We start from the raw sequence: 22,265 nt of genomic DNA on the forward strand, positions 1-22,265 counted from the left end.
GACCTCAGACTGGGGGCAAAGGTTCACCTTCCAACAGGACAACGACCCGAAGTACACAGCCAAGACAACGCAGTAGTGGCATTCGGACAAGTTTCTAAATGTCCTTGAGTGGCCCAGCCAGAGCCCGGACTTGAATCTGATTGAACATCTCTGGAGAGACCTGAAAATAGCTGTGCAGCAACACTCCCCACCCAACCTGACAGAACCAGAGAGGAGAAGAATGGGAGAAACTCCCCAAATACAGGTGTGCCAAGCTTGTAGCGTCATACCCAAGAAGACTAGAGGCTGTAATCGCTGCCAAAGGTGCTTCAACTAATTACTGAGTAAAGGGTCTGAAAACTTATGTAAATACTTATTTATTTTGAATAAATTAGCAAACATTCATAAAAACCTGTTTTTGCTTTGTCATTATGGGGTATTGTTTGTAGATTGATTAATGAGGAGAAAAAACAATTAAATACATTTGCTGTAACGTAATAAAATGTGGAAAAAGTCAAGGGGTCTGAAAACTTTCCGAAGGCCGTGTACGTCACACTAAACGTCCCTAAACGTCCCACTAAACGTCCCTATACGTCACACTAAACGTCCCTAAACGTCACACTAAACGTCCCTGTACGTCACACTAAACGTCCCTGTACGTCTTCCTAACTAAACGTCCCTATACATCAGTCTTCCTAACTAAACGTCAGTCTCTCTAACTAAACGTCCCTAAACGTCAGTCTCCCTAACTAAACGTCCCTAAACGTCAGTCTCCCTAACTAAACGTCCCTAAACGTCAGTCTCCCTAACTAAACGTCCCTAAACGTCAGTCTTCCTAACTAAACGTCAGTCTCCCTAACTAAACGTCAGTCTTCCTAACTAAACGTCAGTCTCCCTAACTAAACGTCCCTGTACGTCAGTCTCCCTAACTAAACGTCCCTATACGTCAGTCTTCCTAACTAAACGTCCCTGTACGTCAGTCTCCCTAACTAAACGTCCCTATACGTCAGTCTCCCTAACTAAACGTCCCTATACGTCAGTCTCCCTAACTAAACGTCCCTATACATCAGTCTTCCTAACTAAACGTCAGTCTCCTTAACTAAACGTCAGTCTCCCTAACTAAACGTCCCTATACGTCAGTCTCCCTAACTAAACGTCCCTATACGTCAGTCTCCCTAACTAAACGTCCCTGTACTCTTCACTAGAAGATTCACAGTACATGGAAGCTTAAATAAGGTCTGTGTGTAAGGTCTGTGTATAAGGTCTGTGTATACTAACAAAAGTCTGTCCACGCCACACAGACTCAACTGAAACCCAGAACTAGCAGAATTACAACGTTGCTGTGTTAAGAACAGGGTTTTAAGCTGAGGTGATTAGAACAGGGTATCCTCTCCCTGCTCTCTGGTTTAATATGAATAGACGTTGTGTTTTAACAGCTGTTGAGTCCTCTATGAGTTGAAGCATCGGAGTGCCTGCGTCTCTCCCTTTCCTGCACACACCCAGTCACTAACCCACCCTTCCACCACACGCTACAGTGTGTCCCTGTCTTTCCACACACCCAGTCACTAACCCACCCTTCCACCACACGCTACAATGTGTCCCTCCCTGTCTTTCCACACATCCACATTTCAACCTGTCAGTTCAGTCTACCAAAACCACCAAACCTAGCCAGTTCAGTTATCCAAAACCCCCAAACCTAGCCAGTTCAGTTATCCAAAACCACCAAACCTTGCATGGCCATACTTGTGAACTTCTGCTTAGACCATGATTTTCCTCCTTAAAAATAAATCACTTTGACAATGTATGAATAACAAACATGTTATAATATAATCCTCCTACGTTTGTAATTTGGAAAGTACATGGATGTGTGTTAAATGGATAAGAAACAACACAGAACTTCATCATATATGGGAAAAACGTCATTTTTTTATGATGCCACTTGCCTAGTCAAGGAAGCATCATGCAAAGCAATATATTGGGGAAACTCCACTTAGATCATGGGTAACAAATTAAACCAATCAGTTGGAAGCAAATTTACCTAATGAACAAATGTGATTGGATGGTGGCTCTAAGTTATCTGATAGGTTGATTTGTTTATTCGGATATAATCATCTACTTAGCTGGCCTTCCTCAGCGTGGTGGCTAATTAGCGTTGTGGCTAATTTGGCCAGGTTGGCCTGAGAGAAACAGCTAGCAGCCATTTTAGACTAATGGTTTAAACCATGCTCTAAGCAAAAGTTCACAAGTATGGCCCCTGGCAGTTGAGTTCAGTTAACAAAAACATTGCCAGTTCAGTTCCTTTCTCCCACCAGCAGAGGAAGCTGAGTCAAAGCAGCTTGCATGTTAGCTAGCCTTTATGTAGCCTTTATGTAGCCTCATAGCTCCTAGCAGTGTTGCAGCTCTGCCCTCACAGGGAGGAGAAGAAGAAGATGTACGCTGCGGAGGACTTGACGGTGGAGGTGGAGATTTCGGAGACCTCGTGGTCGTCAAACTTGTACCAGCGCTGTTTCATGGCATTCTTACAGTAGGCTGTGTAGTGACCCCCATCCAGACCGCCATAATGGTTCTGTTACAGAGGGGAAGGACACAGGGTTATAACGTCCTGTTTACACACACACACGCACACACACACACACACACAGTCAAGTTTGGACACACCTCCTGAGTCAAGGGTTTTTATTTATGTTTACCACCATGCTTCTACACCTGCATTGCTTGCTGTTTGGGGTTTTAGGCTGGGTTTCTGTACAGCACTTTGAGATATCAGCTGATGTACGAAGGGCTATATAAATACATTTGATTTGATTTGATTTTACTATGTGCTACATTGTAGAATAATAGTGAAGACATCAAAACTATGAAATAACACATATGGATTCATGTAGTAACCAAAGAAGTGTTAAACAAACCACAATATATTTTCTATTTGATATTCTTCAAAGTAGCCACCCTTTGCCTTGATAACAGCTTTGCACAGTCTTAGCATTCTCTCAACCAGCTTCATGAGGTAGTCACCTGGAATGCATTTCAATTAACAGGTGTGCCTTGTTAAAAGTTAATTTGTGGAATTTCTTTCCTTCTTAATGCATTTGACCAAGAAGGAGAGTGATGGTGCTGCATCAGATGACCTGGCCTCCACAATCACCTGACCTCAACCCAATTGAGATGGTTTGGGATGAGTTGGATCGCAGAGTGAAGGAAAAGCAGCCAACAACTGCTCAGCATATGTGGGAACTCCTTCAAGACTGTTGGAAAATCATTCCTTATGAAGCTGGTTGAGAGAATGTAAAGAGTGTGCAAAACTGTCATCAAGGTAAAGGGTGGCTACTTTGAAGAATCTCAAATGTATTTTGATTTGTTTAACACTTTTTTTGGTTACTACATGATTCCATATGTGTTATTTCATAGTTTTGATGTCTTCACTATTATTCTAAAAATAAAGAAAAACCCTTGAATGAGTAGGTGTGTCCAAACTTTTGACTGGTACTGTATATACACAGACATACACAAATACATACAAAACAGATATCACAAAACATTGAGATAATAAATCTGATAACTCCTTCAGACCTGGTGAAGTACAACTCCTTCAGACCTGGTGAAGTACAACTCCTTCAGACCTGGTGAAGTACAACTCCTTCAGACCTGGTGAAGTACAACTCCTTCAGACCTGGTGAAGTACAACTCCTTCAGACCTGGTGAAGTACAACTCCTTCAGACCTGGTGAAGTACAACTCCTTCAGACCTGGTGAAGTACATCCTTTCAAAATTTGGAGTTTGGGGACTTTTTCCATTGGATCCATTGTAATAAGTCAAGCACTGATGAATTATGGGTCATTAATATACACGACGTGATCAAAAGTATGTGGACATCTGCTCTTCAAACATCTCATTACAAAATCATAGGGGTTAATATGGAGTTGGTCCCCCCTTTTGCTGCTATAACAGCAGACACTCTTCCGGGAAGACTTTCCACTAGATGTTGGAACATTCCTGCGGGGGACTTGCTTCCATTCAACCTCGATAGCATTAGTGAGGTCGTGCACTGTTGGGAGATTAGGCCTGGCTCGCAGTAGGCGTTCCAATTCATCCCAAAGGTGTTTGATGAGGTTGAGGTTAGGGCTCTGTGCAGGCCAGTCAAGTACTTCCACACAGATCTTGACAAAACATTTCTGTATGATCCTCACTTTGTGCAAGGGGGCATTGTCATGCTGAAACAGGAAAGGGCCTTCCCCAAACTGTTGCCACAAAGTTGGAAGCACAGTCTCTAGTCTAGAAAGTAATTGTATGCTGTAGCGTTAAGATTTCCCTTCACTGGAACTAAGGGGCCTGAACCATGAAAAACAGCCCCAGACCATTATTTCTCCTACACCAAACTTTACAGTTGGCACCATGCATTCGGGCAGGTAGGGTTCCCCTGGCATCCACCAAACCCAGATTCGACCGTCGGACTGCCAGATGGTGAAGCGTGAGTCATCACCCCAGAGAATGCATTTCCACTGCTCCAGAGTCCATTGGCGGCGAGCTTTTACACCCCTCCAGACGACGCTTGGCATTGCGCATGGTGATCTTAGACTTGTGTGCAGCTGCTCGGCCATGGAAACACATTTCATGAAGCTCCTGACGAACAGTTATTGTGCTGACGTTGCTTCCAGAGGCAGTTTGGAACTTGGTAGTGAGTGTTGCAACCGAGAACAGATGATTTTTACTCGCTTCAGCACTTGGTGGTCCCATTCTGTGAGCTTGTGGCCTACCACTTCACAGCTGAGCCGTTGTTTCTCCTAGACGTTTCCACTTCACAATAACAGCACTTACAGTTGGACCGGGACAGCTCTATTAGGGCAGAGATTTGACGAACTGACTTGTTGGAAAGTTGGCATCCTATGACGGTGCCACGTTGAAAGTCACTGACCTCTTCAGGATGGCCAGTCTACCGCCAATGTTTGTCTGTGGAGATTGCGTGGCTGTGTACCCGATTTTATACACCCGTCATCAATGAGTGTGGCTGAAATAGCACAATCCACCAATGAAGGGGTGTTCACGTACTTCAGTATATATAGCGCATGTAATTTACCCAAAAGGCTTTTATCCAAAGCGACAGTAGTTGATGGGGGGGGGGGCATACATTTTGGTATGAGTGGCCACTGGGGGAATGGAACCCCCTGTCGTTGAAAAGACCCCATGCTCTACCAACTGAGCCGCACGGGACCAGAAGACGGCACAGTAAAGTATTTGACCCGCGGGGTCTCCAGGCGGGTGCTAACAGTACTCACAGACACTCCAAACAGGTTGTATCTCTTGAGGCCGAGTCTGGGTCCGATGACATACTGACTGAGGTCTAGGTTCTCCAGAGGGAAGTCTACTGTCGTCTGCAGCTTCTGTTTCCAACGTCCCTCGTACGAGAACCTACAACAGACGGCAGTACTGGGGTTAATACACGTTGTTATCGGTGTGTGTGTGTGTCTTGGTCATCATGTGTCATTTCAAATGCACACGGGTGTCGTCAGTAGGTACCGTTTAAGGTGAACCAGTATGATGGGCGGGACCTTCCAGATCTCCAGTTTCTTGACGGAGTCTCTGAGAGCTTTACAGTGTCGACAGAACACCTTGTTCTGGTCGGTCATCTTCTCCTCCTTAGAAAACAGCTTCAGACAGTCCTGGAACAGACAGTAAGACATGGTTAGATTAGACAGCTTCAGACAGTAAGACATGGTTAGATTAGACAGCTTCAGGACAGTAGGACATGGTTAGATTAGACAGCTTCAGACAGTAAAACATGGTTAGATTAGACAGCTTCAGGACAGTAGGACATGGTTAGATTAGACAGCTTCAGACAGTAGGACATGGTGAGATTAGACAACTTCAGGACAGTAGGACATGTTTAGATTAGACAGCTTCAGACAGTAAAACATGGTTAGATTAGACAGCTTCAGGACAGTAAGACATGGTTAGATTAGACAGCTTCAGGACAGTCCTGGAACAAACAGTAGGACATGGTTAGATTAGACAGCTTCAGACAGTCCTGGAACACAGTAGGACAGTAGACTGTAGACAGTAGACTGTAGACCAGCCTAACAGAGGAGAGGGTACAGGTTGGTTACACATTGTATTACGATTCAAACACATCAGGACAGTAGGACATGGTTAGATTAGACAGCTTCAGGACAGTAGAACATGGTTAGATTAGACGGCTTCAGACAGTCCTGGAACACAGTAGGACAGTAGACTGTAGACAGTAGACTAGACAGTAGACTGTAGACTGTAGACCAGCCTAACAGAGGAGAGGGTACAGGTTGGTTACACATTGTATTACGATTCAAACACATCAAGACATTAGGTCATGGTTGAAAAACAAGAAAACTTAATAAAACTTTAAATTAAAAAAAATATATATATTTATTTATTGAATTTTCCATATGGGCCCCTTAATTTAATATAACAGGCTTTTAAAATGCTATATTTCTGACCAATTTCTACTTAAAATATCAGAAAAAGGGTTTGGAAGAGCCGTATGTGTATACTCACACATGTTGTCTTACCTGCAGGGAACACTTGTTGGTGGAGGCCAGCGGCAGGGTCAGGTACATAAAGGTCTCGAAGGTGCGGGACTTCCTGTGGCAGGTGAGACACTGAACTGTGCTCTTAAACTGACCCTGGAACAGCGCTACGATGACAGACTCGTTGAGCAGCTTGTGTTTGGTCCAGGCCTGGTTAGCAGCCCGCTGGTCGTCCAGATCGTCATTCTCCTCCTCTATGTAACCCTTACGGTTAGCAGCCTTCAGTCAATACAACATGGACAGAGACAGAGGACAGGTCATTACAACATGGACAGAGACAGAGGACAGGTCAATACAACATGGACAGAGACAGAGGACAGGTCATTACAACATGGACAGAGACAGAGGACAGGTCATTACAACATGGACAGAGACAGAGAGACAGGTCAATACAACATGGACAGACACCATCCCCACACCATATCCTCTCCTCTCTCCCCACACCATCTCCTCTCTCCCCACACCATCTCCTCTCCTCACACCATCTCCTCAATACAACTCTAGGTAATGTTCACACTATTTTCCTTGTTAATGACTTTTCTCCTGTTCGCTCTCCGGTCTCCCTACCTTGTTGAGGTCCTCGTGGAGTCCGTCCATAAGGAAGAGCAGCAGCTCCTGGGAGTCCTGTTGTTCCTGGCCAGAGAAGGATTCATTGATCTTCCCTATAGTGACCTTAAAGTCGCGGGGGCTGATACACTTATACAGGCCTGACCACAGAGCCTTCATGATCACACCAAACTCCTCTGCCACCTCGCCTCGGTGACCCAGGATATTTGCCCTGTCAGGAGGGGGGGGGGGGAGAAAGAGAGAGACACAGAGACAGACATAGAGAGGGAGGAAGAGACAGAGGGAAGGAGAGAGACAGAGGGAAGGAGAGAGACAGAGGGAAGGAGAGAGACAGAGGGAAGGAGAGAGACAGAGACAGGGGGAGGAAGGGAGAGAGAGACGGAGGGAGGAAGGGAGACAGAGATAGTGAGACAGAGAGTGAGACCGAGAGACAGAGAGACAGAGAGACAGAGGGAGGAAGGGAGACAGACAGCGAGAGAAAGAAAGACAGAAGGAGGGAGAGAGAGAGAGAGAGAGAGAGAGAGAGAGAGAGAGACAGAGAGAGAGAGAGAGTTAGCTGCATATGTGTGATTCTCTTATCTTGGTAGTAATTCTTGTTGAAGTGTTATTACTACATTATCATTACCACTACATGACTGACCTGTTGATATCCTCCTGATAGAGGTTCTTGTTGAAGTAGTCGACCATGGCCGGGGTGTTACATTATCATTACTACATTATCATCACCACTACATGACTGACCTGTTGATATCCTCCTGATAGAGGTTCTTGTTGAAGTAGTCGACCATGGCCGGGGTGTTACATTATAAACCACTACATTATCATTACTACATTATCATTACTACATTATCATCACCACTACATGACTGACCTGTTGATATCCTCCTGATAGAGGTTCTTGTTGAAGTAGTCGACCATGGCCGGGGTGTTACATTATAAACCACTACATTATCATTACTACATTATCATCACCACTACATGACTGACCTGTTGATATCCTCCTGATAGAGGTTCTTGTTGAAGTAGTCGACCATGGCCGGGGTGTTACATTATAAACCACTACATTATCATTACTACATTATCATCACCACTACATGACTGACCTGTTGATATCCTCCCGATAGAGGTTCTTGTTGAAGTAGTCGACCATGGCCGGGGTGTTACATTATCATTACTACATTATCATTACCACTACATGACTGACCTGTTGATATCCTCCTGATAGAGATTCTTGTTGAAGTAGTCGACCATGGCCGGGGTGTTACATTATCATTACTACATTATCATCACCACTACATGACTGACCTGTTGATATTCTCCTGATAGAGGTTCTTGTTGAAGTAGTCGACCATGGCCGGGGTGTTACATTATAAACCACTACATTATCATTACTACATTATCATCACCACTACATGACTGACCTGTTGATATCCTCCTGATAGAGGTTCTTGTTGAAGTAGTCGACCATGGCCGGGGTGTTACATTATAAACCACTACATTATCATTACTACATTATCATCACCACTACATGACTGACCTGTTGATATCCTCCTGATAGAGGTTCTTGTTGAAGTAGTCGACCATGGCCGGGGTGTTACATTATAAACCACTACATTATCATTACTACATTATCATTACTACATTATCATCACCACTACATGACTGACCTGTTGATATCCTCCTGATAGAGGTTCTTGTTGAAGTAGTCGACCATGGCCGGGGTGTTACATTATAAACCACTACATTATCATTACTACATTATCATCACCACTACATGACTGACCTGTTGATATCCTCCTGATAGAGATTCTTGTTGAAGTAGTCGACCATGGCCGGGGTGTTACATTATAAACCACTACATTATCATTACTACATTATCATTACCGCTACATGACTGACCTGTTGATATCCTCCTGATAGAGGTTCTTGTTGAAGTAGTCGACCATGGCCGGGGTGTTACATTATAAACCACTACATTATCATTACTACATTATCATTACTACATTATCATCACCACTACATGACTGACCTGTTGATATCCTCCTGATAGAGGTTCTTGTTGAAGTAGTCGACCATGGCCGGGGTGTTGCAGAGACACTGCAGGATGGAGTTCATGTAGCAGGTGTTCCCGAGGTTCCGCAGGCCGGTGAGCGAGGCGCCCAGACCGCCGAACACAGGGTTCAGGTTACGGATCTTAGCCGCAGACGGACGGGCGATCTCCACCTTGGTGTAGACGCTAGCAGTGGACGGTCTGGGGGACGGACGGCAGTGGCGAGTTACAAACAGCACCGTCAAATAAACTACGTTACAAAACTGATTCTGTGACGTCGTCAACTTTCATCCAGAAATGTGGATTAAATACTTCTGGAGACTCAAACCTTTTAAAATCAAGTTTTGTCATAATCCAATAGTATTTAAAAAAAATAATAATATCCATGAATCCAAATGATCTAGAAACATTTAAATGCAATTTAGTCCCAGGCTTGATTTTAACCCCAGACTCAGATTAAGTGTAGTCCAGGGGTGTATTCATTAGTCGGATTCGGTGTCTGCTGCAAAACATTTTGTAACGGAAACTGTTTCGATTGGACAAATTCAGCTAGGTCCCTCTCCCCGTTTCGTTCTGTTTTCTCTGTTGGCTTCCGTTTGGTTCCTAGAGTAAAACGGTAAACGGTTTCCGTTGGAAAAAACGTTTTATAACAGACAAAACGCTTTGCCCCCGGAATCCAACTAATGAATACACCCCAGGATTTAAAAACATATTTGTCATTGAAAAATTGCTTTTTAGTTCAGTAGTAGGCTTAATCTGAGTGAGTGAAACGTATATATTGACCAGGCCCATATCCATGTGACGATGATGTCACCTACTTGGTCTCCCTGTTAAAGGTTGGGCGCGTGGCTGCAGTTATAGGGGCGGTAACCTTCTTTAGCCCCTCCTCCCTCAGGTCCTGGCTGATGTCTGGAGAAGAATAGGAACGTTTCAGTTTGGACTGCTCCTGGTCACGGTCCATGGTCTGGTCTGGCTCAGCGGGGCGAGGCTGCTTCTGTTTGGCCGTAGGAGGGGTGGAGGGGGGCGTCTGGGGCACGCTGACCTCAGGGGGATAGCGGTGCACCCGGTTGGTTGGGGAATGGTAGTAACGGTAGGTACCGGTTACCGTATCCAAGAACTGGTGTAGAGAGGAGAGAGAGGAGAGGGGAGAGTTTCTTTCGTTCTCCATTTTATTTTTCTCACAACTAATGGTTGTGTGTGAAAACATTCTCCATCGTATTTGCATGCAATGTAGTTAACCATTACACTGATAGAATATGTACACTTCAATGCTTTCCCCCCTTGCTGGCTACTCTTAAACATCAAGAAACTAAAAAGTGAAATAGTTTGATATGTCAGTTTAGTGTTTGTTTTTACCTTCATCCAGCCAACAGGCAGGCCTGGTACACTCCTCCCCATCTCTTCACTTCTGGCTCTAGTTAGGAGCTCCCGCTGTGGGACAACACACACATTACACACACGTTACACACACACGTTACACACACGTTACACACACGTTACACACAGTGTATAGAGCGCAGCCAATGTAAGGAGAAATCTGCCCAGTCAAAAGGGGTACAGCTATCGGTAGTATTTAAATGCCCAGTCAAAAGGGGGATAGCTATCTGTAGTATTTAAATGCCCAGTCAAAAGGGGGACAGCTATCGGTAGTATTTAAATGCCCAGTCAAAAGGGGGATAGCTATCGGTAGTATTTAAATGCCCAGTCAAAGGGGGATAGCTATCTGTAGTATTTAAATGCCCAGTCAAAAGGGGGACAGCTATCGGTAGTATTTAAATGCCCAGTCAAAAGGGGGATAGCTATCGGTAGTATTTAAATGCCCAGTCAAAGGGGGATAGCTATCTGTAGTATTTAAATGCAGGGACAAAGGGGGATAGCTATCGGTAGTATTTAAATGCCCCAAAGGGGGATAGCTATCGGTAGTATTTAAATGGGGGATAGCTATCGGTAGTATTTAAATGCCCAGTCAAAAGGGGGATAGCTATCGGTAGTATTTAAATGCCCAGTCAAAAGGGGGACAGCTATCGGTAGTATTTAAATGCCCAGTCAAAAGGGGGATAGCTATCGGTAGTATTTAAATGCCCAGTCAAAAGGGGGATAGCTATCGGTAGTATTTAAATGCCCAGTCAAAAGGGGGATAGCTATCGGTAGTATTTAAATGCCCAGTCAAAAGGGGGACAGCTATCGGTAGTATTTAAATGCAGGGTTCTCCTGTTGCTTCACTAGAACGTTCCCGGCAGGCGATGGTAGAACAAATAAAGAAAATAAAAATCACAAACTTGGGGATCAAACGTCCCCATAGCGCCATTTGCGTCCCGCCATTTCCAACAGCGGTCGAGACCATGCACCCTGGATGCAGAAACAAACTCAGAAATAAATACTGAAGCTTTTTCTAAAACAACAACATGCCATAACGAGGTGGTGGTTCAGAGTGGTGATTATATACCTTGGGTATGACATAGTCATCAACTGTTCTATGCTGTAACCTCCCAGGCTGACGACTCCTCTTTACATCACCACTAAGCTTCAGGGGGGAGGGAGCCTGGGGTTTGGGAGGGACACAGCACAACGCAGCTCACATCATTTCACTGTACAGATTAGCTTTATGGGTATCAGTGAGATTGATGGGCTGTATATTAGGACAGTGGTTCTCCAAATCTCTCCTCAGGAACCCCCCAAGGTGTTTCACAAATGTAACCCTAAACTATCTCACCTGATTCGCCAGGTCAAGGGCCTGATGATTGATTCGCCTAGTCAAGGGCCTGATGATTGAGTCACCAGGTCAAGGGACTGATGATTGATTCACCAGGTCAAGGGACTGATGATTGATTCGCCAGGTCTAGGGCCTGATGAATGATTCACCAGGTCAAGGGCCTGATGATTGATTCACCTAGACAAGGGCCTGATGATTGATTCACCTAGTCAAGGGCCTGATGATTGATTCACCTAGTCAAGGGCCTGATGATTGATTCACCAGGTCAAGGGCCTGATGATTGATTCACCAGGTCAAGGGCCTGATGATTGATTCACCTAGTCAAGGGCCTGATGATTGATTCACCAGGTCAAGGGCCTGATGATTGATTCACCTAGTCAAGGGCCTGATAATTGATTCGCCAGGTCAAGGGCCTGATGATTGATCGTTACTTGACAAGTTGAATCAGGTGTGCCAGTTCTGGAATAGATCAAATACATGGACCGGCTGGGGGTCCCCGAGGAGAGGTTTGGACCGGCTGGGGGTCCCCGAGGAGAGGTTTGGACCGGCTGGGGGTCCCCGAGGAGAGGTTTGGACCGGCTGGGGGTCCCCGAGGAGAGGTTTGGACCGGCTGGGGGTCCCCGAGGAGATGTTTGGACCGGCTGGGGGTCCCCGAGGAGAGGTTTGGACCGGCTGGGGGTCCCCGAGGAGAGGTTTGGACCGGCTGGGGGTCCACGAGGAGAGGTTTGGACCGGCTGGGGGTCCCTGAGGAGAAGTTTGAGAACCACTGTAGTAGGATATGGGTTACACATGGGATGGGCTTATCAGATTTCCGCTGGTCATTGGGGACAGACTACTTACTAACGGGTGGCTAATGGATACTATCAGACGGGTGAGATGGATGGATGGGGTTTCTATTAAGAGATGGGTTGGCTATGGGATGGGCTTACTGGTGTTGGGCTGGAAAGGTACAGTAGAGACTGGGAGAAACGGTTAGATGCTTAGTGTCTCTTTCAGCATCACAGAAACAGAGACTCACCGCCACAGACAGACGGAGAAAGTAGGCTGGCCCTCCTTGAAGTCTCGTAGTTTGATGCCATTGCGCTCCTTTTGGTTAGAAAGCCCTCTAGCATAAACGTCCGCCATAATTGACCTCATTGGTAACCTTCAGACGTACAAGTTACCAGACCTGGACTCGGGGATAGCTAACCCTGGAGATCAATCTCCACCGAGTTAGGTCAATCTGCTTTTGGCACAGCTCATGTGGAATGATCTCCAAAAGTCCTTAAAGTTGGTGGAGTTGGAAAAATGACTTGTGTCCTGCACAAAGTACATGTCCTAACCAACTTGCCAAAACTATAGTTTGTTATTAACAAGACATGTGTGGAGGGGTTGAAAAACTAGTTTTAAATGACTCCAACCTAAGTGTATGTAAACTTCCCACTTCAACTGTTCAAAAGTTTGGAGTCACTTAGAAATGTCCTTTTTGAAAGAATAAAATAACATGAAATTGATCAGAAATACAGCGAAGACATTGTTAATGTTGTAAATGACTATTGTAGCTGGAAACGGCTGATTTTTTTTATGGAATATCTACATAGGTGTACAGAGGCCCATTATCAGTAACCATCACTACTGTGCTCCAATGGCACGTTGTGTTAGCTAATCCAAGTTTATCATTTTAAAAGGCTAATTGATCATTAGAAAACCCCTTTGCAATTATATTAGCATAACTGTTGTCCTGATTAAAGAAGCAATAAAAATGGTCTTCTTTAGACTAGTTGAGTATCTGGAGCATCAGCATTTGTGGGTTCCATTACAGGCTCAAAATGGCCAGAAACAAAGCACTTTCTTCTGAAACTCATCAGTCTATTCTTGTTCTGAGAAACGAAGGCTATTCCATGCGAGAAATTGCCAAGAAACTGAAGATCTTGTACAACACTGTGTACTACTCCCTTCACAGAACAGCGGAAACTGTCTCTAACCAGAATAGAAAGAGGAGTGGGAGGCCCCGGTGCACAACAGAGCAAGAGAACATTAGAGTGTCTAGTTTGAGAAACCGACGCCTCACAAGTCCTCAACTGGCAGCTTCATTAAACAGTACCCGCAAAACACCAGTCTCAATGTCAACAGTGACAAGGTGACTCCAGGATGCTGGCCAATATCTACACTGTATTTCTTGTTCAATGAACCATAAACAATTAATGAACATGCACCTGTGGAATGGTCATTAAGACACTAACAGCTTACAGACGGTAGGCAATTAAGGTCACAGTTATGAAAACTTAGGACACTAAAGTGGCCTTTCTACTGACTCTGAAAAACACCAAAAGAAAGATGCCCAGGGTCCCTGCTCATCTGCGTGAACGTGCCTTAGGCATGCTGCAAGGAGGCATGAGGACTGCAGATGTGGCCAGGGCAATAAATTGCAATGTCTGTACTGTGAGACGGCTAAGACAGCGCTACAGAGAGACAGGACGGACAGCTGATCCTCCTCGCAGTGGCAGACCACGTGTAACAACACCTGCACGACAGGTACAGGATGGCAACAACAACTGCCCGAGTTACACCAAGAATGCACAATCCCTCCATCAGTGCTCAGACTATCCGCAATAGGCTGAGAGAGGCTGGACTGAGGGCTTGTAGGCCTGTTGTAAGGCAGGTCCCCACCAGACATCACCGGCAACAACGTCGCCTATGTGGGCACAAACCCACCGTCGCTGGACCAGACAGGACTGGCAAAAAGTGCTCTCCACTGACGAGTTGTGATTCTGTCTCACCAGGGGTGAGCGGATTCGCATTTATCATGGAAGGAATGAGAGTTACACCGAGGCCTGTACTCTGGAGCAGGATTGATGTACTCTGGAGCGGGATCGATTTGGAGGTGGAGGGTCCGTCATGGTCTGGGGTGGTGTGTCACAGCATCATCGGACTGAGCTTGTCGTCATTTCAGGCAATCTCAACGCTGTGCGTTACAGGGAAGACATACTCCTCCCTCATGTGGTACCCTTCCTGCAGGCTCATCCTGACATGACCCTCCAGCGTGACAATGCCACCAGCCATACTGCTCGTTCCGTGCGTGATTTCCTGCAAGACAGGAATGTCAGTGTTCTGCCATGGCCAGCGAAGAGCCCGGATCTCAATACCATTGAGCACGTCTGGGACCTGTTGGATCGGAGGGTGAGGGCTAGGGCCATTCCCCACAGAAATGTCTGGGACCTGTTGGATCGGAGGGTGAGGGCTAGGGCCTTTCCCCCCAGAAATGTCTGGGACCTGTTGGATCGGAGGGTGAGGAAATGTCTGGGACCTGTTGGATCGGAGGGTGAGGGCTTTCCCCCCAGAAATGTCTGGGACCTGTTGGATCGGAGGGTGAGGGCATTCCCCACAGAAATGTCTGGGACCCGGAGGGTGAGGGCTAGGGCCATTCCCCACAGAAATGTCTGGGACCTGTTGGATCGGAGGGTGAGGGCTAGGGCCTTTCCCCCCAGAAATGTCCGGGAACTTTCACGTCCCTTGGTGGAAGAGTGGGGTAACATCTCACAGCAAGAACTGGCAAATCTGGTGCAGTCCATGAGGAGGAGATGCACTGCAGTACTTAATGCAGCTGGTGGCCACACTACTCCAGAGACTGTTACTTTTGATTTTGCCCCCCCCCCCCCTCCCCCTTTGTTCAGGGACACAATTTTCCATTTCTGTTAGTCACATGTCTGTGGGACTTGTTCAGTTTATGTCTCAGTTGTTGAATCTTGTTATGTTTATACAAATATTTACACAGGTTAAGTTTGCTGAAAATAAAACGCAGTTGACAGTGAGAGGACGTTTATTTTTTTTGCTGAGTTTAGTTGGGTTACAATATTTGGGTAGCAGAAGCCAGAGGGTGTGTCGTGTAATTGATGTGAATATAGATGTGTACAGAGTCATTGTTGTGCATTGATGTGTTTGACAGGTCATCATTGTAAATAAGAATCTGTTCTTAATTGACGTACCTGTATAAATAAAGGTGACACACGGAAGCCAAACCGGTGTGCACCATCGTGCATACATTTATTTTGTCCCCCTACACCAAACACGATCACGACACGCAGGTAAAAATATCAAAACAAACTCTGAAACAATTACATTAATTTGGGGACAGGTCGAAAAGTATTAAACATTTATGGCAATTTAGCTAGTTAGCTAATTTGTCCTATTTAGCTAGTTAGCTAATTTGTCCTATTTAGCTAGTTAGCTAATTTGTCCTATTTAGCTAGCAAGCTTGCACTTGCTCGCTAATTTGTCCTATTTAGCTAGCTTGCTGTTGCTAGTTAATTTGTCCTGGGATATAAACATTGAGCTGTTATTTTACCTGAAATGCACAAGGTCCTCTACTCCGACAATTAATCCACACATAAAACGGTCAACCGAATTGTTTCTAGTCATCTCTCCTCCTTCCAGGCTTTTTCATCTTTGAACTTATATGGTAATTGGCATCTAAACTTTCATAGTATTACCACAACAACTGGCAATACAGCGTCTTTCAATCACCCACGTGGGTATAACCAATGAGAAGATGGCACGTGGGTACCTGCTTCTATAAACCAATGAGGAGACGGGAGAGGCAGGACTTGCAGCATGATCTGCGTCACAAATAGAACTAACTTCTATTTTAGCCCTTGGCAACGGAGACGCTCGTTGACGCGCGCGAGCAATGTGGGTGCAATAATTTAATAACATAGATTTCTACATTTATTTTGAGATGCGAGCATTATAGTCAGGGTATAACAGGGTATATATAACATTGACAGACACTGGCCTCCGGAGTGGCGCAGTGGCTAGCTGTGCCACTCGAGATTCTGGGTTCGAATCCAGGCTCAGTCGCAGCCGGCCTCGACCGGGAGAACAACTGGCCCAGCGTCGTCTGGGTTAGGGGAGGGTCTGTCCTTGTCCCATCGGAGGACACACAGTTTTAAAAGGACTGGTGTGAGGAAGATGGTGGAAACTCCCTCCTCCCATGCGTGCACCAAACCAAAGCTTTAAATGACATGAGTGAATGCAGCCACAGATAGACAGAGACACTGACCTTAATCTCAGTGACGATACGGTTGGGAGCCGGCGAGTCCAGAGAATCACCGTTGGTCAGCGTATCCTCCCTCTTCTCTCGCTCTTCCCTAACCCCGTTCTCCTTCTCCTCCTCTGCCTTGTGTCTCTCCAACCTCTTCCTCTCCTGAGTCCTGTTCTCTTCCTCTTTCCTCCTCTCCATCTCCTCATTTTCCTTCTCCCGGCGTTCCCTCTCTCTCCACTCCTCCTCGGTGCGGCGTTCCTGTTTGCGTTGTTCCTGCTCTCTCCGGGCCTTCTCCATCAGAGCAGCCGTCTCTGTGTGGATCTGACCTCGTTCCTCGTCCGTCAGCGGCACCGCCGGGTCAAAGGCCGGTTTGACCGAGCGGTTGGGTTGGGGTACAGACGGGCCATTCTGGGAGGAGGGGGGCAGGTCCCTGGGGAGGGCATCCAGGGGGGTTTTAGACCCGTCTGAGACTCTGACTGATGGCTTCTTGGTACGGTCGATCTGGGGGAGCGAGGAACGGCAGGGGGGGGGGGGGGGGTAACAAACAGGGAGGATTAAGCTTTTAATTAGACATTTGAAGAACAATAAAAAGCAGAAATTTAAGTTTTGAGTGTATTTTTTTTTACAGGGACAGTGCACATTAAATCAACGTTTCTGTAAAAGTGACGTTTTTTAGCCGGCCGGCTAATTTTCAACCGCAGTTCCTGGGCAGGTTAGGTGGTGACATTAACACAGTCTTTCTGGACTATTGACAACTAGGAAAAAGCTATCAATATCTCATTGTGACGTTCTCTTGAAATATATTTGAAGGGATCGTTGACCCAAATGACAATTGGTTTCCTTTACCCTGTACGCCGTCTCAATGTATGAGAGCGATCCATGATTTAGTTTAGTTTTCCCTGTTTTCAAAACGCTAATTGGTTTTAGGACTTGTGTCACAAATCCAATGCATGGCCATGGTACCTAATACATGACCATTTTCCCACACGCCAGGTCCAAATCAACCTAAAGTATCTCAAATGGATTGTGTAGCTCATCAAAGTTACTTATAGAGGACTTGGACATGATGTGTGAAACATTTCAAATAAAAGAACACCATGACTTGAAACCAAACCAAAATTGTGGACTGCTGTCATAACCTTGTCCGTAGACTGCTGTCATAACCTTGTCCGTAGACTGCTGTCATAACCTTGTCCGTAGACTGCTGTCATAACCTTGTCCGTAGACTGCTGTCATAACCTTGTCCGTAGACTGCTGTCATAACCTTGTCCGTAGACTGCTGTCATAACCTTGTCCGTAGACTGCTGTCATAACCTTGTCCGTAGACTGCTGTCATAACCTTGTCCGTAGACTGCTGTCATAACCTTGTCCGTAGACTGCTGTCATAACCTTGTCCGTAGACTGCTGTGACTGCTGTCATAACCTTGTCCGTAGACTGCTGTCATAACCTTGTCCGTAGACTGCTGTCATAACCTTGTCCGTAGACTGCTGTCATAACCTTGTCCGTAGACTGCTGTCATAACCTTGTCCGTAGACTGCTGTCATAACCTTGTCCGTAGACTGCTGTCATAACCTTGTCCGTAGACTGCTGTCATAACCTTGTCCGTAGACTGCTGTCATAACCTTGTCCGTAGACTGCTGTCATAACCTTGTCCGTAGACTGCTGTCATAACCTTGTCCGTAGACTGCTGTCATAACCTTGTCCGTAGACTGCTGTCATAACCTTGTCCGTAGACTGCTGTCATAACCTTGTCCGTAGACTGCTGTCATAACCTTGTCCGTAGACTGCTGTCATAACCTTGTCCGTAGACTGCTGTCATAACCTTGTCCGTAGACTGCTGTCATAACCTTGTCCGTAGACTGCTGTCATAACCTTGTCCGTAGACTGCTGTCATAACCTTGTCCGTAGACTGCTGTCATAACCTTGTCCGTAGACTGCTGTCATAACCTTGTCCGTAGACTGCTGTCATAACCTTGTCCGTAGACTGCTGTCATAACCTTGTCCGTAGACTGCTGTCATAACCTTGTCCGTAGACTGCTGTCATAACCTTGTCCGTAGACTGCTGTCATAACCTTGTCCATAGACTGCTGTCATAACCTTGTCCGTAGACTGCTGTCATAACCTTGTCCGTAGACTGCTGTCATAACCTTGTCCGTAGACTGCTGTCATAACCTTGTCCGTAGACTGCTTACAGGGTAATGGGGCGGCAGGGTAGCCTAGTGGTTAGAGCGTTGGACTTAGTAACAGAAAGGTTGCAAGTTCAAAATCCCCGAGTTGACAAGGCACAAATCTGTCGTTTTGCCCCTGAATTAGGTCGTCATTGAAAATAAGAATTTGTTCTTAACTGACTTGCCTAGTTAAATAAAGGTAAAATAAATAAAAAAACAATGTCATCTTGTGATTTGGGTAAAAATTTGGGCAAACTATCCTTTTAATATATTTAAAAAGGAAAATATTTATTGAATGAATGATAAACACAAACAAATGAATGAGCTCGTGCAGTAACCTGTGGGATGTGCTTGGCTGTCCCTCCAGGCTGGCTGGGGGTCCCTGGACCAGCTCCAGGGTCCTTCTTGCTGTGGTCTACTCCAGGGTGAGTGAACCCTGTGTGGGGTGAGTCTGTGGCGTCAGCCTCCATCCATGTGGAGGGGGTCAGATCCTCCAGGGGGCCACCGTTCACCTGTACGCTACCCAGGGAGGCAGGGGGAGCCTGGGGTTCAGGGTCCGGCTCGGGGGGAGGAGGGGTTGGAGGTTTGGGCTCCTCCAGTGACGGGTAGCTGAAGTTCACTGCTCAACAGAAAACATGAACAAGTAATGCTACAATAACTCCTACTGAAGTCATGGTTTGGCTGTCTAACTGAATCCAACAGAGGTCTAAACCAAATCACATGTTATTGGTCACATACACATGGTTAGCAGATGTTATTGGTCACATACACATGGCTAGTAGATGTTATTGGTCACATACACATGGTTAAACAGATGTTATTGGTCACATACACATGGTTAGTAGATGTTATTGGTTAGCAGATGTTATTGGTCACATACACATGGTTAACAGATGTTATTGGTCACATACACACATGGTTAGCAGATGTTATTGGTCACATACACATGGTTAGCAGATGTTATTGGTCACATACACATGGTTAGTAGATGTTATTGGTTAGCATATGTTATTGGTCACATACACATGGTCACATACACATGGTTAGCAGATGTTATTGGTCACATACACATGGTTAGCAGATGTTATTGGTCACATACACATGGTTAGCAGATGTTATTGGTCACATACACATGGTTAGTAGATGTTATTGGTTAGCATATGTTATTGGTCACATACACATGGTTGATGTTGGTCACATACACATGGTTAACAGATGTTATTGGTCACATACACATGGTTATACACATATATACACAGATGTTAATGAGAGCGTAGTGAAATGCTTGTGCTCCTAGTTCTGACAGTGCAGCAATATATAACAATTCCACAACTACCTTATACACACACACAAATCTAAAGTAAAGGCATGGAATAAGAAATATAAGTTTACATACACCTTAGCCAAATACATTTAAACTCAATTCCTGATATTTAATCCTAGTAAAAATGCCCTGTCTTAGGTTAGTTAGGATCACCACTTTATTTTAAGAATGTAAAATGTCAGAATAATAGAAGAGAATTATTTCTTTCTGATTTTATTTCTTTCATCACATTCCCAGTGGGTCAGACATTTACATACACTCAATTAGTATTTGGTAGCATTGCCTTTAAATTGTTTAACTTGGGTCAAATGTTTCGGGTAGCCTTCCACAAGCTTCCCACAATAAGTTGGGTGAATTTTGGCCCATTCCCCCTGACAGAGCTGGTGTAACTGAGTCAGGTTTGAAGGCCTCCTTGCTCGCACACGCATTTTTCAGTTCTGCCCACATATTTTCAATAGGATTGATGGCCACTCCAACACCTTGAATTTGTTGTCCTTAAGCCATTTTGACAATAATTTGGAAGTATGCTTGGGGTCATTGTCCATTTGGAAGACCCATTTGCGACCAAGCTTTAACTTCCTGACTGATGTCTGGAGATGTTGCTTCAATATATCCACATCATTTTTCTTCCTCGTGATGCCATCTATTTCGTGAAGTGCACCAGTCCCTCCTCCCTCAAAGCACCCCCACAACATGATGCTGCCACCCCCGTGCTTCACGGTCGGTGTTCTTCGGCTTGCAAGCCTCCCCCTTTTCCCTCCAAACATAACGATGGTCATTATGGCCAAACAGTTCTATTTTTGTTTCATCAGACCAGAGGACATTTCTCCAAAAAGTACAATCTTTGCCCCCCCATGTGCAGTTGCAAACCGTAGTCTGGCTTTTTTATGACGGTTTTGAAGCAGTGGCTTCTTCCTTGCTGAGAGGCCTTTCAAGTTGTCGATATAGGACTCTTTTTTACTGTGGATGTAGATACTTTTGTACCTGTTTCCTCCAGCATCTTCACAAGGTCCTTTGCTGTTGTTCTGGAATTGATTTGCACTTTTTGCACCAAAGTACGTTCATCTCTAGGAGACAGAACGCATCTCCTTCCTGAGCAGTATGACAGTTGCGTGGTCCCATGGTGTTTATACTTGCATACTATTTTTTGTACAGATGAACATGGTACCTTCAGGCGTTGGACCAGACTTGTGGAGGTCTACAATTTATTTTCTGAGGTCATGGCTGATTTCTTTAGATTTTTCCATGATGTCAAGCAAAGATGCACTGAATTAGAAGGGAGGCCTTGAAATAGATCCACAGGTACACCTCCAATTTACTCAAATTATGTCAATTAGCCTATCAGAAGCTTCTAAAGCCATGATATAATTTTCTGGAATTTTCCAAGCTGTTTAAAGGCACAGTCAACTTGGTGTATGTAAACTTCTGACCCACTGGAATTGTGATACAGTGAAATATAAGTGAAATAATCTGTTTGTAAACAATTGTTGGAAAAATGACTTGAGTCCTGCACAAAGCAGATGTCCTAACCGACTTGCCAAAACTATAGTTTGTTAACAAGAAATTTGCGGAGTGGTTGAAAAATGAGTTTTAATGACAACAACCTAAGTGTATGTAAACTTCCAACTTCAACTGTATGTGTGTGTGTATGTATGTACAGTGGGGCAAAAAAGTATTTAGTCAGCCACCAATTGTGCAAGTTCTCCCACTTAAAAAGATGAGAGGCCTGTAATTTTCATCATAGGTACACTATAAAAGACAGGTGTCTTTTATACTGATAACAAGTTCAAACAGGTGGCATTAATACAGGTAACGAGTGGAGGGCAGAGGAGCCTCTTAAAGAAGAAGTTACAGGTCTGTGAGAGCCAGAAATCTTGCTTGTTTGT

The 22,265-nt window shown here is 45.2% G+C and overlaps 1 protein-coding gene across 2 annotated transcripts in view; it reads right to left on the reverse strand.

The window, feature by feature from the left end:
- Positions 1-340: 340 nt before the first annotated feature.
- LOC139411758 (ubiquitin carboxyl-terminal hydrolase 8-like) overlaps positions 341-22,265 on the reverse strand; it is a 30,676-nt gene continuing 8,751 nt past the window's right edge. The window contains exons 10-20 of one of the 2 annotated variants that reach the window (XM_071158485.1): positions 19,394-19,674; positions 16,905-17,387; positions 11,600-11,695; positions 10,510-10,584; positions 9,972-10,270; positions 9,133-9,354; positions 7,104-7,314; positions 6,519-6,755; positions 5,494-5,636; positions 5,253-5,385; positions 2,161-2,545 (exon numbers count right to left, since the gene is read on the reverse strand). In XM_071158485.1, the coding sequence (XP_071014586.1) occupies positions 2,387-2,545; positions 5,253-5,385; positions 5,494-5,636; positions 6,519-6,755; positions 7,104-7,314; positions 9,133-9,354; positions 9,972-10,270; positions 10,510-10,584; positions 11,600-11,695; positions 16,905-17,387; positions 19,394-19,674 (2,339 nt within the window). In that variant the 3' untranslated portion in view covers positions 2,161-2,386. Of the gene's footprint in view, positions 2,546-5,252; positions 5,386-5,493; positions 5,637-6,518; positions 6,756-7,103; positions 7,315-9,132; positions 9,355-9,971; positions 10,271-10,509; positions 10,585-11,599; positions 11,696-16,904; positions 17,388-19,393; positions 19,675-22,265 lie in introns of both variants that reach the window. The other variant, XM_071158486.1, reaches the window with a different exon arrangement.

Source organism: Oncorhynchus clarkii, chromosome 6 (genome assembly GCF_045791955.1).
Source record: "Oncorhynchus clarkii lewisi isolate Uvic-CL-2024 chromosome 6, UVic_Ocla_1.0, whole genome shotgun sequence".
Classification (NCBI taxonomy): Eukaryota; Metazoa; Chordata; class Actinopteri; order Salmoniformes; family Salmonidae; genus Oncorhynchus; species Oncorhynchus clarkii.